Source organism: Tamandua tetradactyla, chromosome 16 (assembly GCF_023851605.1).
Source record: "Tamandua tetradactyla isolate mTamTet1 chromosome 16, mTamTet1.pri, whole genome shotgun sequence".
Classification (NCBI taxonomy): Eukaryota; Metazoa; Chordata; class Mammalia; order Pilosa; family Myrmecophagidae; genus Tamandua; species Tamandua tetradactyla.
The window spans coordinates 24,517,623-24,533,355 of record NC_135342.1 but is presented as its reverse complement, the minus strand read 5'-3'; the positions used below and the strand labels follow the sequence as shown (position 1 = coordinate 24,533,355).

The 15,733-nt window shown below is 43.5% G+C and overlaps 1 protein-coding gene across 2 annotated transcripts in view; it reads left to right on the top strand.

Moving 5' to 3' along the window:
* Nucleotides 1-15,733, top strand: part of SUPT5H (SPT5 homolog, DSIF elongation factor subunit) — a 31,498-nt gene that overhangs the window by 6,001 nt on the left and 9,764 nt on the right. Inside the window, exons 4-14 of one of the 2 annotated variants that reach the window (XM_077131883.1) lie at nt 6,801-6,866; nt 7,431-7,442; nt 7,942-8,011; nt 8,147-8,215; nt 8,330-8,395; nt 8,682-8,712; nt 9,023-9,091; nt 12,019-12,270; nt 13,584-13,673; nt 13,784-13,854; nt 15,403-15,508. In XM_077131883.1, the coding sequence (XP_076987998.1) occupies nt 6,801-6,866; nt 7,431-7,442; nt 7,942-8,011; nt 8,147-8,215; nt 8,330-8,395; nt 8,682-8,712; nt 9,023-9,091; nt 12,019-12,270; nt 13,584-13,673; nt 13,784-13,854; nt 15,403-15,508 (902 nt within the window). The remainder of the gene's footprint in view (nt 1-6,800; nt 6,867-7,430; nt 7,443-7,941; nt 8,012-8,146; nt 8,216-8,329; nt 8,396-8,681; nt 8,713-9,022; nt 9,092-12,018; nt 12,271-13,583; nt 13,674-13,783; nt 13,855-15,402; nt 15,509-15,733) is intronic. The other variant, XM_077131885.1, reaches the window with a different exon arrangement.

Here is a 15,733-nt window from a genome sequence, read left to right as displayed (position 1 = left end):
ACTCAAATGATGAGGAGTAAGGAACAGGATAGGGTATTGGAGACCAGTAGATCGCGGTCTTTTTTATTCTGGCTGTGGTATTTTCTCCCTGTGTGGCCCTAAGCGAGCTACTCTGTATCTCTCTGAGTCTCTTTCCTCCTCTGTACAAGGTGGTTATACAGGGATAGTATGAGGATTCAGGGGGACCGTGCATATGAAGCATATAAAAAATTGGTGGCAACCCGAAGTCTAATGCCAGCTACTGAATGAGACCTGTCAAACAGGGGTTATTGTTGTAGTTATTATAGGCCTACCATATATTTACTATTCTGTCAACTGCTTTGTCCATTTAACAGTTGTGGACATGGATATGACATTACTTAGGTTAAATGACTTAAGTCCTATAAAAAAAGTTTTCTGAACAACTTTTGGCACCTAAGTGCTCAATAAATATTAGCAGCTGTTTTCGTCGTCATCATCATTTTCCAATAGCTGCAATAATATTTCATTCTATAATATTTAATTGGTCTCTTGTTGGATACTGAAGCTGTTTAATTTTCCAGTATTACAAGCAGCACTACATCTTCAAACATATTCAGACACACATATGCAAGTTATTTCTAGATCGGGTTTTTAACCCTTTCTGTACTGTGACCACTTTTGCGTGTTATGAAGACTGTGGATCCATGGACCCCTACTCAGAGTCATGTTCTTAAAAGTATAAAATAAAATGCATAGTTTTCCAAAGAAAACAATTATAAATATAGTTATCAAAAAAGAATGTGGGTGGATTGTGGGAAGAGGCACATCAGTTCCTCTGCCAAAACAACTATTGAACTGGCAGGAACTGTCCAAATGAACTGTTCTGAATCTCTGGGGTCTACTATAAGTAACACTGTACAGCATCCAAGGAAAAGACTGGTAAATTGTGGTAAATGTTGGTGAATTTCACCCTCTTTGCAGTGGCTACCATCTCCTGACCATGTTGCAGGTAGCAATGAGGACTATAACCTGAATTCCTGATACAGCTTGCTGATGCCAGGGTGGTCTATTATAAGGCCCTAGACCTCCAAAATTGGGTGTGTGGTTTGATTGCTGATCACTGCTTTTGATCAGCTACCTTTGATGGCTAAGGGGCCAGCTCTGAAGATGGCCATGTTCCAGCTTCCCTCTGGCAAAAGCAGCAGAAGAGTCTTAAAGAGTCAGTATATTTTTTCACTCTCTCTTCTCTTCCCATTTACCTTTTGGAAACAAAATTTGTTTATAAAAGTAAAAAATGGACAGCTCCAGCTCTCAGTAGCACCAAAAACCTAGCCATCCCAGAGGAGTGGAAAAATTCACCAAATCTGATGAAAGAAATGAGTATACACATACAGGAATCTCAACAACACCAAGCAGGATAGACTTCAAGAGATCTAGACTAAGACACATTATAGTGAAATTGTCCAATTCCAAAGACAAAGAATTTTGAAAGAAGAAAGAAAAATGATTTGTCACATACAAAGGACCTTCAATAAGATTAATAACAGGTTTTTCATCAGATACCATAGAGACCAGAGGGAAGTGGGGTGACATTTTACTTAAAGAAAAACTACCAATAATTTTTTTTAATGCAGTCTTCCTGAGATATATTCACGCACCATACAAGCCATCTGAAGAAACCAAGAATTTTATGTCTGGCAAAATTATCCTGTGGCCATTTATTTTTATTTTTATTTTTATTGAGAAATCTTCATATGCATACATTCCATACATGCTGTATAATCAGTGGCTCACAATATCATCACATAGTTGTATATTCATCACCAGGATCATTTTTAGGACTCCAAAAAAAGAAATAAGATCATTTGTATCACTCCAGAAAAAGAAATAAAAAAGAAAACCCTCACACATACCATACACCTTACCCTTCCTCTCATTGACCACTAGTATTTCCATCTACCCAATTTATTTTACTCTCTGTCCCCCTTATTATTTATTTTTTTAATCCATATTTTTTTTACTCATCTGTCCAAACCCTGGATAAAAGGAGCGCCAGACACAAAGTTCTCAAAATCACACAGTTGCATTGTAAAGGTTATATCTTTATACAATCATCTTCAAGAATCAAGGCTACTGGAACACACCTCAGTAGTTTGAGATGCTTTCCTCCAGCCACTCCAATACACCATAAACTAAAAATGGATATCTATATAATGCATAAGAATAGCCTCCAGGATAACCTCTTGACTCTGTTTGAAATCTCTCAACCATTAAAGCTTTATTTTGTCTCATTTCTCTCTTCTCTCTTTTGGTCAAGAAGGTTTTCTCAATCCCTTGGTGCCGGGTCCTGGCTCATCCCAGCTCCCAGTTGCCAGGGAGATTTACACCTCTGGCAGTTTATGTCCCACGTAGGAGGTAGGAATGTGAGTTCACCTTCCGAGTTGACTTAAAGAGAGAGCTGTGGCCATTGATTTTTGATGGGGTTACCAGGTCAACTCAATGGAGAAAGTCTCTTCAACACGTGATGCTCAGAAAACTTGATGTCAGCATGCAAAAGAATGAAAGTGGATCCCAGCCTCATACCATATGCAAAAATTAGCTCAGGATGAATGAAAGACTTAAATGTAAGAACTAAAGCTATAGGGCCATGGTGGCTCAGCAGGCAAGAATGCTTGCCTGCCATGCCAGAGGACCCGGGTTCGATTCCCGGTGCCTGCCCATGTAAAAAAAGAAAAGAACTGAAGCTATAAAACTCTAAGGAGAAAACACAGTAAAGTATCTTTGGGAACTTTTATTATCTCTTGACAAGAAACTGGCCATGGAGTTTGTCTATAGGAAGGGAGAGTGAGATCCTGGGGGTTAGAAATAGGAGAGAGACTTACTTATATCTTTGAATTTTTTTTTTTTTTGTTACAAAACCTTTTTATTGTTCTCTCCCAATCTACACGTGGATTTCATTTCTGTAAAATTCTTTTAGAATCCTTTAAATCGCTGTGTATTTTAACTGTGACAGAAATGGAAGCAAACTCAGAAGACTCACCTGGTATAAATCTATTGAATAAGTTAATCAATACATACATCGAATTTAAATTTTAAAGCTGTCTTGCTGTTTTTGTCTCACACATTAGTTGAAATTCTAAAATATTAAGTACCATCTATTTTCAGCACACTGCAGTAATGACATTCTTTTGTTCTTCCTCACGCAAAAACATTTTTTAAATTTGTACATTTAGTCACTATCATTATACACTCTAGGCATTCCTAGATTACACCATCTCAATCTTTATCGTCTTTCTTTGTGATTTCATTTATGCCCCAGCCCTCCTCCCTCTATCATTCTCATATGCAGCTTCACTCAGTGTTTTAACATAATTGTATTACAGTTAGGTAATATTGTGCTGTCCATTTCTGAGTTTTTATATTCAGTCCTGTTGCACAATCTGTATCCCTTCAGCTCCAATTACCCAATATCTTACCCTGTTTCTATCTCCTAATATAGAGAGATAGAAGGAAATCTCTGTTACCAAGGAAATATTCCAAGTTTATTCACTAATGTCAGTTCACATCAGTGAGACCATACAGTATTTGTCCTTTTGTTTCTGGCTAATCACACTCAGCATAATGTCCTTAAGGTCCATTCATGTTGTTACATACTTCATAACTTTATTCTGTCTTACAGCTGCATAATATTCCATCTTATGTAAATGTCACACTTTGTTTAGCCAACTGTCTGTTGATGGGCATTTTGGCTGTTTCCATCCCTTGGTAATTGTTAATAACGCTGCTATAAACATTGGTGTGTAAATGTCCATTTGTGTCCTTGGCCTTGTGTCCTTTGAGTAGAGACAGCATGTAGATGGGTCCTGTTTTTTAATCCATTCTGCCAGACTATGTCTTTTGATTGAAGAGTTTAATCCATTAACATTCAGTGTTAGTACTGCACAGGTAGTACTTTCTTCTACTGTTTTGCCTTCTGGATTTTATCTGTCATATCTAATTTTCCTTCTTTTTACCTTTACTTACAGTCTTCCTTTCTACACTCTTCTCCACACCTCTCTCTTCTGTCTTCGTATCTGTCTCTAGTGTTCCCTTTAGTATTTCTTGCAGAGCTAGTCTCTTGGTCACAAATTCTCTCAGTGATTTTTCGTCTGAAAATGTTTTAATTTCTCCCTTATTTTTGAAGGACAATTTTGCTGGATATAGAATTCTTGGTTGGTAGTTTTTCTCTTTTAATAATTTAAATATATTATCCTACTGTCTTCTTGCCTCCATGGTTTCTGCTGAGAGATCTGCTCATAGTCTTATTGGGCTTCCCTTGTATGTGATGGATTGCTTTTCTCTTGCTGCTTTCAAGATCCTCTCTTTCTCTTTGACCTCTGACATTCTGATTATTAAATGTCTTGGAGTATGTCTATTTGGATCTGTTCTCTTTGGGGTACGCTGCACTTCTTGGATCTGTAATTTTAAGTCTTTCATAAGAGTTGGGAAATTTTCAGTGATAATTTCCTCCATTAGTTTTTCTCCTCCTTTTCCCTTCTCTTCTCCTTCTGGGACACCCACAACACGTATATTCATGTGCTTCATATTGTCTTTCAATTCCCTGAGTCCCTGCTCATATTTTTCCATTTTTTTCCCTATAGTTTCTGTTTCTTGTCAGATTTCAGATGTTCTGTCCTCCAGTTCAGAAATCCTATGCTCTGTCTCTTGAAGTCTACCATTGTAGGTTTTCATTGTTTTTTTCATCTCTTCTACTGTGTCTTTCATTCCCATAAGTTCTGTGATTTGTTTTATCAGACTTTCAGTTTCTTCTTTTTGTTCTTTCCTTGCCTTCTTTATATCCTCCCTCAATTCATTGATTTGGTTTTTGATGAGGTTTTCCTTGTCTGTTCGTACATTCTGCATTAATTGTTTCAGCTCCTGTATGTCATTTGAATTGTTGGTTTGTTCCTTTGACTGGGCCATATCTTCAATTTTCCTAGTGTGATTTGTTATTTTTTGCTGGCATCTAGGCATTTAATTACCTTAATTAGTTTATTCTGGAGATTGCTTTCACTTCTTTTACTTAAGGTTTTCTTGCTGGATGAATTTGTTGTCTGTCTGTTCTTTGACATTCCATCCAGCTTTATCTGGATCTTTAGCTTAAGTTTTGTTTAACAGAGGAGAATTTTTCAGTTCTTGTTTTCTTGTTTCTTGCCCTGCTTGTGTGGTGCCTTTCCCCCACACACACTTAGGAGGGTCTACTTAGATATTATATACCCCAGCCAGATTTTCCCAGACCAAACTAGCCTCCTATCAGGAGGAAAGAGTCACCTGCGTCGGTTTTCCCTGAGGGTGAGACCCAGCAGGTTGAAAGACTTTCCTGTGAAGTCTCTGGGCTCTGTTTTTCTTATCCTGCCCAGTATGTGGCTCTTGTCTGACTGCAGGTCCCACCAGCGTAAGGTGATGCGGTACCTTTAACTTTGGCAGACTCTCCCTGCTGGGGGCATGGTGGAGACAGAGGAGAGGTTGTAGGCTGGTTTTAATGGCTTCAAATTACCAAGCCCTGGTGTCTGGGACAGGGCTTGATGGAGGGAGTCCACCTGGGTGGGGCTTCACCCCTCCCCTGGGGAAGGCACAGGCTCCAGATAAGCCCCCAAAAGAGCTCACTTTTGCCTATGCCTGGGACTATTGCAGCCTGAAAAGTCCTGCCGCTGTATCCAGAGGCAGTCAAGCCTTTGTAGATACACAGCCACAAAAACCTGATTCCTTCTTTTTTTTTTCCCCCTTTTTCTGTCAGTCCTGCCCCCTTGGTGCCGGAGCAAAAATGAGCAACCTCCGCTTTGATCAGGTTCACCTAAGCTGGGGGCCTATTTTTAGTAGTTAGAATTTGTTAATTAGTTCCACGATTGGCATTTGATTGTGCCCAGTCCCTGCTGCTGATATAGTCCTTTCCTTTTCCCTCTGGGAAGCAGCCTGTGGGGGAGGGGTGCTGGCCACCACAGCTTTGGGAACTGATGGTTCTGGGGGGGTGCTCGCAGCCGGTCCACCTGGTCCAGACTGGGGTATGCTGTGTGTCTGGTCACTATCGTGGCTCCGGGAGCTGTTCTGTACTGTTTCTGGTTATTTAGTTGTTGTTCCGGAGGACGAACTAAAATGTGCACATTGTTAAGCCGCCATCTTGACCCGGAAGATCTTTGAATTTTTTTATCATGTGAATTTATCACTTGTAAGGGTAGGATTTGATACATTTAAACAGTCATTCTAACACAAGTAAAGAGGTTAAGTGCCTGGACTTGAGCCACTCTGCCTCTCAGCTACCAGCTGAGAGGTTTTGGGCAAGTTACTTAATCTCTTTGGGTGCCAGAGGGCTACCTCTAACATAGGGACAATGATGGTACCTTCCTCAGACCTGCTGGGAGGATTCAATGAGAAACCCATGTCAACTACTCAGAACAGGGCAGAGCACATGGTAAGCTGTATTAGCTGTTGTAGATGTAAGAGGATGATAATAAAACCAACCAACTGTATTACCTTTTAACTTATGGACACCAATCTTCCCTTAATAGTTGGGTGGGAACTTTTTTGTCTGCCTACTTCAATCTCATTTTTTAAAGAGGCCATATGTGGTGATTAGGGGAGGGAGTGACTTTTAGAACCAGGTGGCTCTGCATGCAAGACCTGACTGCTGCTTCCACCGGGTCTGTGACCTTAGGTGAGTGTCTCACCTAGCTGAGCCTCAGTATTCAGGTCTGTAAAGTGGGAGTTTGACATGCCCACATCTCAGATGAGGTGCTTCATTTTCTGGGAGCTGTTGTCAAGAAGATCTCCTTTGCCCTGACTGCTTGGCCTTCCATTTTCAGATGTGGACGATGAGTATGAGGACGAGGACCAGTGGGAGGATGGAGCAGAGGATATCCTAGAGAAAGGTGAGTGTGGGCCCTGTCTCTGAAAGACCATGAGGGGTGTGGCTGAGAGGGTCTTGAGAGCCCATTCTCCCCACTCCCATGCCCTGCACCACCCCAACCCCACCCGCCTCACTTTGCTTCTTTCTGTTGTTGCCGGAGAGACCAGCTCCCCACCCTTTTCCTTTTAGGCCCATGAGTTGGGGGGTTGGGGAGGAGGGACGGGACTGTGGGGTGGTGGGTGTTACGGGGAAAGGACTCTGGGATCCCAGGGCCCCAGTGAGTCCCTTCTTGGGGTTAAAGGGTGGGCAGGCTCTGTCCCAAGATCCCCCCCACTTCCTGGGCCAGCGCCCTACCCTTCCCTGTTTTTCGTTCTGTGCACCTCATACATTTCGGCTTCTCCCCCAATCACCTGGTGCCTGGCCTTTACTTTTGATTTTCAACCTTCCTGTGTCCCACCCTTTCCCTTCCCCCCACCCATTGGTTGATTTTGCTGCTATAATTTGGCTCATACTTTGTCTGCCCTTGCCCACCACCACCACCACCACCACCACCACCACCACCACCACCTCCTCTTCCTCCAAGTAGAAGAGATTGAAGGTAAGAATCTGAAATATGTGATTCCCCGACTCTTCCCATATCCTGACATTTCCTCTTTCCTGTGGTACCCTGCCTATACTCCCCTGGTCCCTGTCTGGTCCTGGGGCTCTAACTCATATAGAGTCCAAAATCTGGGAGTTCTAGGGCCAGGACTCTAGCAGTTGTTGATCTGGAAAAGTTGTATGTGTGTTTATATATATGTATGAGTATATGTGGTTGGCAGGGATGTGTGGGTGGGCTGGAGTTCAGGGTGGGTTTAAGTAGTGGCTGTGAGAGGGGAACAGCCAGATCCCCCCCCCCGCCACTGTTGGGCCCCCTCCCCAAATCCTTTTCATGAGAAGCAGAATGCTGAGCAGGAAAGAGCAGGAGGGTGGAGGGTTGGGGGTTGCCTTGGTGAGGTGTCTTCCTGTTTGTAGGTCAAACTCTTAGCCCCGCTACTTTCTCCAGGCCTCTGCTTTCCACCTTCCCTTATCCACCGTATCTGCCTGTTTTTTTTCAGCCTCCAATATCGATAATGTTGTCCTGGATGAAGACCGTTCTGGGGCTCGCCGCCTACAAAACCTCTGGAGGTGAGCAAGGAGGGGAAAGGTGGTGGAATTGGGTCCTCAAAGTGTCAGCTTCTGTGAGGAGATTTTGGGACAGGAAAGCCCTCCCCCCTTCTCCTCAACCCTCAATTCATGTTTGCTTTCCTTCTTTGACCCCAGAGACCAACGAGAGGAAGAACTGGGCGAGTATTACATGAAGAAATATGCCAAGTCATCTGTGGGAGAGACGTAAGGGCCTGGTGTGGGCATATGGAGTAAGGGGAGCAGGTGGTCCCATCTGGGGGAGGGTCAGGTCTGACCAAGATTTGCTCCTTTCTTCCTGACTGCCCCTCTTTCCTCCAGAGTGTATGGAGGATCTGATGAGCTATCAGATGACATCACCCAGCAGCAGCTGCTCCCTGGAGTCAAGTAAGGGGTGGCTAGATGGGCTGAGGGGGGATTTTTGTTTTGAACTGACATGCCCCTGAAATAAATTCGGCCCCAGGACTCTGTGACTCATGGAGACAGAATTGTGGATTAGGGGTGGGGCAAATTGGTGCTTTTCTTCTGCTTATGGGTGGAAGAGTGGTGAAGGGGTCAGTGTCGGAAACCCTGGGATGTGGAGAGAGAGGGAGAAGAATAAGTGTAGTTGATCATGTTTCACGCTGAGGAGGCAGTTTGACTAAAGAGATTCCTTTTTCTCTCCTGGCTAAAGGGATCCCAATCTGTGGACCGTCAAATGTAAGGTGTGTGCTCTGACCTCAGGGCTTGGGGGAGACAGGACAGTGGAGAGCTGTCCAATGGCCTGTGCTTGGTCTCCTTGACCTGTCAGTCCCTTCTTCTTGGTCCCCTGTCTCTACCTTTCCATTTTCTTTTTTCCTCCCCCAATTGCATTTGCTTACTGGCTCCCACCTCTGTCTCCATTTCACTCTGCATCTCTCCATCCCTATTGTTTCTGTGTCCTACCATATTCTGTCTCACCTGCTGTTTTCCCCTGCCCCTTTTCCTATGTGTTTCCCTCCACCTCATATCTCAAGTCTGTTTTTCTTCCTCCAGATTGGGGAGGAACGGGCCACAGCTATTTCCTTGATGCGCAAGTTCATTGCCTACCAGTTCACAGACACGGTAAGCTGGGGAGCAGGCACCTTGGGAGTGAGAGACAGGGAAGGATAGGCTTCAGGTGTCTCTTGTGCTGAAGAGAGCTGGCTATTGATTAAGATGTGTCAGCTAGAAAAGGACCAGCCCCCAATTGAAGGGTCCATCTGTGCCCTGACATTCATAAAGCATTCATTGAGCTCTTCCTTTGTACCAGTCTCTGCATCAGGAGATTCTGCTACAGCAGCAACCATACCAGCACTGGTCTCTGCCCCTTGAGGGCTCAGATCCCCCCATCTATTGGGCCCCCTCCCCAAATCCTTTTCATGAGAAGCAGGATGCTGAGCAGAAGAGAACAGGATAATGAAACATGCAGTGATGCTGTCCACCTGTAAAGGCAGCAAATGCAGAATTAAAGGCACAGGTCTTTCTTTGGACTGCAGGGTTCAAGTCCTGGCCCTGTCACTTCCTGGGATTGATTAAACTGCACCCCTCTCTGGGCCCCTTGCTTGCCTCTCAGCATCATTAGTATTAAATGACTTCAGTCATGGCTTCAGTCATATCCAGCTTTCAGCTGGAACCAAGCCTTCAGGTTGTGCTCAGTAGTTGTTGTCAAAGGCCCAATTGACAATATTGGAACCAGGGCAAACCATTGCAGCATGTCCTCAAAAAATCACCTATAAAAATCTGTGACTCATGGGGCTGCTATTAACTGTGGTAGCTAAGTAACTTTCTAAGCTGAGGTATTTTGTGTTAGGCTGAATTAGTTGCCTCAACCTGTGGAAGCAGTTGGTGTGTGCCTGGGGGTGGGTGAGTGGGGCATCAAGTAGACAATTGCAGAATTCACAGATCATGATTTTAAATGTTAACTTTGGTGTCGTGTCCTGGGACAAAATTCTAGTGACCTCATTCAGTTAGTTTTGATAGTTTTTTTTTCTTTAGAATTTTATGTATATGATAGATAATTGTCTGCAAGCAGAGAACGTTTTATTACTTCCTTAGATGTAGTAAACCTGGATGTCTTTTCTTTCTTTTTCTTACCTAATTGCCCTGGGTAGAACCTCCTATATGGTATTGAATAAAAGTGGCAATTCTTCTCTTGTTCTTGATCTTAGGAAAAGCTTTTAGTTTTTTTCCATAAAGTGTAATTTTAGTTGTGGGGTTTTTCTAGATGCCCATATTCAGATTGAGGAAGTTCCCTTCTATTCCTAGTTTGTTGAGTGTTTTATCACACATAGATGTTGAATTTTGTCAAATGTTTCTTCTACATCTTTTGAGAGCATATGTAATTTTCCTTTTATTGATATGGTATATTGATATGGTGTACATTGATTGCTTATATTGAACCACCCTTATATTCTTTGAATAAATCTCTCTTGGTCATGGTGTATAATCCTTTTAATAGGCTGTTGGATTTGATTTGCTGGTATATTGTTGAGGATTTTTGCATCTGTATTCATAAGGGATATTGATCAGTGAAGCCATCTGGTCTTGGGGTTTTTTTGTGGAAAATTGATTACTACTTCAATTTCTATTTCTAGGTCTATTGAGATTTTTCTATTTCTTCTTGAGTCGGCTTTGGTAGTTTATGTGTTTCTAGAAATAACCAACTTTTGATTTTTCAATATTTCTATTCTCTATTTCATTTACTTCTACTCTATATAATTCCCTCCTTCTGCTTGCTTTGAGTTTAGTTTGTTCTTTTTTTCTCCTAGTTTCTTATGGCAGAGAGGTAGTTTGTTCGAGATCTTTTTTTTAATATAGCCATAAATTTCCCTTTTAAAGGGCACTGTTTTTGCTGCAACCCATAAGTTTCAGTTGTTGTTTTTTTTTGTCTTCATCCCAAAGTTTGTTAAATTTTCTTTGTGATTTCTTCTTTGATCCATTGATTATTTAGGAGTGTGTAGTTTAATTTACACATATTTGTGAATTTCCTAAGTTTCTTTCTATTGCAATTTCTCATTTTGTTTTATTGTGTTTAGAGAACATACTTTGTATGATTTCAGTATTTTTAAATTTGAGACTTGCTTTACAGGCTAACATATGAGCTATCTTTAAGAATGCTCTGTTGTGCTTGAGAAGAATGTGAATTCGGCTATTGATGGGTGTAACGTTTCATAGATACCTGTTAGGTCTAATAGTTTATAGTTTTATTGTTCAGATCTTCTGTTTCCTTGTTGATATTCTGTCCAGCAATTTTTCTTTTAATGTGTGGTGAAGGTTACATTTAATTATTTTCCATGTGAATAGCCTGTTCTCACAGCATCATTTATTGAAGGTTTTTTTTTATTTGGTTTTTGTTTTTGTGTTTTGAGTGCATGGGTCAGGAATCAAACTTGGGTCTCCCACATGGCAGGCAAAAATTCTGCCACTGAACTACCCATACACCTCTTCATCGAGTACTTTTATCTGTTATTAAAAGTAGTGTATTAAAGTCTCCAACTATTATTGTTGAGTTATTTGTCCCTTCAGTTTTGTCTGTTTCTGCCAGATGTGTTTTGGGGCTGTTAGGTACATATATGTTTATAATTGTTATTCTTGATGAATTGACCCTTTTCTCTTTATAACGTCTTTGTTTCTAGTAACAATTTTTGTTTTAAAGTCTCTTATCTGATATTAGTATAGGCACTCCAGTTCTGTTTGGTTCTAGTGCTTTTTATGCGTAGCATATGTTGGCTATCTTTTGGTGTCACTGTATGTAGGTTTATCTCATTGTTTAACTGCTATTTTATATTTCATGTTGTGGTTGAGCCATAATTTAGCCAGCCCTTCTTGTTGGGCATCTTTTCCTTCCAGTTCAGTTTGCTAAAATAAATAACTCTGGAGTGTTAATCCTTGTGTTCATGTTATTGTGCCAGCACTTTTCTTTGGGCTGCACTGGTGGGTTGGGACTGGGGCATAGCAGTCATTACGTTATTACTATTGCTAGCAGTGTGTCTTATTGGCTTCCCCTGCAGCCCCTGCAGATTAAATCAGTAGTGGCCCCTGAGCATGCCAAGGGCTATATCTACGTGGAGGCCTACAAGCAGACCCACGTGAAGCAGGCCATTGAAGGCGTCGGCAACCTGCGGCTTGGCTACTGGAATCAGCAGATGGTGCCCATCAAGGAGATGACAGATGTGCTCAAGGTGGTGAAGGAGGTGGCTAATCTGAAACCCAAGTCCTGGGTCCGTCTGAAGCGGGGCATCTATAAAGACGACATTGCTCAGGTGACTGGAGTTAGGGCAGTTGAGTAAGGTTGGGGTTCACGTCTGCACTTTTCTTCCTCTGTTTAGTCCTCCCCTCTTTTTCATTTGTTCTTCCCTTCCCCCTTCTTAGTGCAGGGAACATAACCCCACTCAGATTAGGTGAAGTAGAGCCTGAGGAAACAGGATGGCATAGGAGAGACTACAGGAGAGAACAGTAGCAGGTCTAGGAGGAAGGAAATAGAGCAGAGAGCAGTGGACATTTTGAAAATATTTAGGCATAGAATCATTAGAGCCCAGTGACTGACAGGAGTAAGAGGTGAGAGAGAAGAATCATATATTACTTGGAGTTTCTGGCCTGGGAGGCTGGGGAAGGAGGAGCAAGTTTGAGGACGGTGATTGCTGTGGTCTGTGTGTATTCATAGATATGTCGAGTAAAGGTCTGAAGGAGGGAAGGGAGCCTTGTGGAATTCTTGGGGAAGCATGTTGTAGGCAGGAGGGCCACTATTCCTTGGGTGAAGCATACTGAGTTTGGGAGTCAGAGGAGATAACCTCACAGAGGTCACATGGCCTTGGGGCCTATTGTCAGAGCTTTGGCTTTTCCTTGAGTGTGATGGGAGGGGTCTGAGCTGATTCAGTTTTAATAGGATTAATTTGATGACTGTTGAGACTCAACCCAGGGGACATTGGCAGTGTCTGTAGACATTTTTGGTTGCCATGAGTCTAGTAGGTAGAATCCAGAGGAACTGCTTTCATTTCTCTACAATGCACAGGACATCTCCCACAGTAAAGAATCCCCTGGGCCAAAGGTCAGTATTGCTGAGGCTGAGAAACCCTGAAGTAGACCTTTAGGGGCCACAGACAGAAGCAAGGAGATCCGTGAGGAGGAGGCTGCAGCCACAGCCCAGGTGGCAAGTGATGGGGGTAGAAACAGGTACATAGTATTCGAAGTGAGGGAAGAGGTCAGATTCTGGATAGGTTTTGAAGGTAGATCTGATAGAATTTACTGGCCAATTAGATAGGGGTGTGAGAAAAAAATCCATTCAGGAATGAATGGGCGGGACAGAAACTTGGGGAAGTGAGAGATCAGTTCCAAATGTACCAAGTTTGAGGTACCTTTTAGATTTCCAAGGGGAGATAGCAAGCAGGCATAGGATATTCAGTTCTGAAGTTGAAGGGAGTAGCTCAGGCTGGGGAGAGAATTTTGGGAGCTCCTGGCTGTCCAGGGGATTTTTCCCTATCACCTCTGATAATGGAGACTCCTGTGTCCAGATCAGGGGGAGGTAGGTAGTAGCTGGTCCCTGAGCCATGCTTTTCTGACCACCCACTCTGTACAGGTGGATTATGTGGAACCCAGTCAAAACACCATCTCCCTGAAGATGATTCCCCGCATTGACTACGACCGCATCAAGGCCCGCATGAGCTTGGTACTGTGGGGACATACTGCCAGTGGTGAGGTTAGGGGGGCACATCCCATCCCTGCTGGTAGGCAGACCCTCCTCACTCACCCTTGCCACCATTCCCCTTTCCTCCACAGAAAGATTGGTTTGCCAAAAGAAAGAAGTTTAAGCGACCACCACAGAGGCTGTTTGATGCTGAGAAGATCAGGTGAGAGTGCCCTGGAGTCCCCAGAGCCTATAGTACTGCATGTGCCTTGGTTTGCTCCCCCACAATATGTGCACCCACAGGGTTAGTTTGTGAGTGGTTACTTTAGCAGTGTATCCTCAGGCAAGTTACCTAACATCCCCGTGCCTCAGTTTTCTCTTATAAAGATTGATGATGAAAACTCTACTTCCTAGGATTATGGTGCAAATTAAGTGAGTTAATATGCACATCTGCCCAGAACAATGTTCAGCATATAATAAGTGCTAAATTAATGGTGTTGCATGTTTAAAGGGTATTTATAATCATGTTAGGCTTTATAAAGTGTCTTTCCCTGATGTCTCTATTACTTGGGCTGAGATGGGGTTACAGAGCCTCTGTCCTCAGCATGTCCCCCCTCCTTGGTGGAAGAGGGAATTGGAGTAGTCCAGGATGGCCTGGGGGTTCCAGCGAGGAAGAGATGGAGACAGAAGAGCTGTCAGGGGTGCTCTTCCCTCTGGTCCTGTTCTGGAACCAGGTGTGAATCAGCCAAACAGACCTGAAAACCACGCTTTTCTGAAAAAAACTGGGTTGTAGAACACCCAAGTTCCTTGCTAATTCTTCACATACCTGAATTGAACCCATTTACACCACTGGTCACTGACTCAACTGGACTTCCCCTTAATGTATGGCAGAGAGCAAACCAGAGTTGGGCCTCTTCCAACCTCCTAGCAGACAGTGCTGATAGAATGTGCCATGCATGCCTGGCAGGCCGTACCATTCCTTCCCCCAGATGCACCAAATGGGGAAGATGATTTTGTGAGCAGCAAGAAGAGCTGGATCTAATCCTCCCATTTGAATCTCTTTTGGGGCAGGTGGCACCTTTCCCTTCCCACTCTGAAAGCTTGGAGCAGGAATGTCATGTCCCCATCCCCACCCCACATGCAGGTTGAGGGCTTTCCATCTGCGGATAGATCTGGGCCATATGGTTAAGGTCATGGGCTTCTGACCCACTTGGGTTTGAATCCTGACTCCCAAACTTGCTGGCTTGGCAACCTGGGGTGTGACCTCTGGGCCTGTATTCCCTTGTCTATAAAAGGAAGGTTATATTATTGATATCACCAGGTTTGGAGAGGAGTCAGTGAGGTTATATATGTACAGGCCAGGCATAGGGTGAGTGCTCCTTGAACATTAACTGTTATTATATCCCAGACTTTGTGCAACTAATAGTTACTCAGTGTCCATAGGGGAAATAGCTGCAAATGCCAGATGTTAAATCTCTGCCTTTGTGGAGCTGACATTCTAGATAGGGAGACAGGTAACAAACAATAGCTCATCAGATGGTGAGAAGTGCTGTAGTGAAAAATAAGTGGGAAGGTGCAGCAGAGTGCATGGAGGTGGGGGATATGCCTCTCCATTGAGACAGCACCTTTGAGGTCTGAGTGCCAAGAGGTTGTGTGTTGGGCTAGGGTAGGTCAGTTGCTCTCCACTTTGCCAGCAGAGGAGAATGGGGAACAGCAAGATTTTCTCTTTGACCTCCCTTCTTTTAATCTTCTCTTCCCTTCCAAATCCCAGGTCCCTGGGGGGCGATGTGGCTTCTGATGGCGACTTCCTCATCTTTGAGGGGAACCGTTACAGCCGGAAAGGATTTCTGTTCAAGAGCTTTGCCATGTCTGCTGTGGTGAGGGTCCCAGAGTGGGCTATGCTGGTGGCAGTGGGAGATGGCAGGGAGGACCCTTCTTCAGTTCAGGCCCCAGACCCGTGGTTTTCACTGGGCCTTTCTTGGATAATCCTCGATTTAGGAGTGTCCTTAGGGGACTAGTTCTTACTGACTTTCTAACCCACCAGCTGGGCTGTGATATACCAGTCTTTGATCACTTTCTCCTCCTCCCCTCTCCTCTTGGAA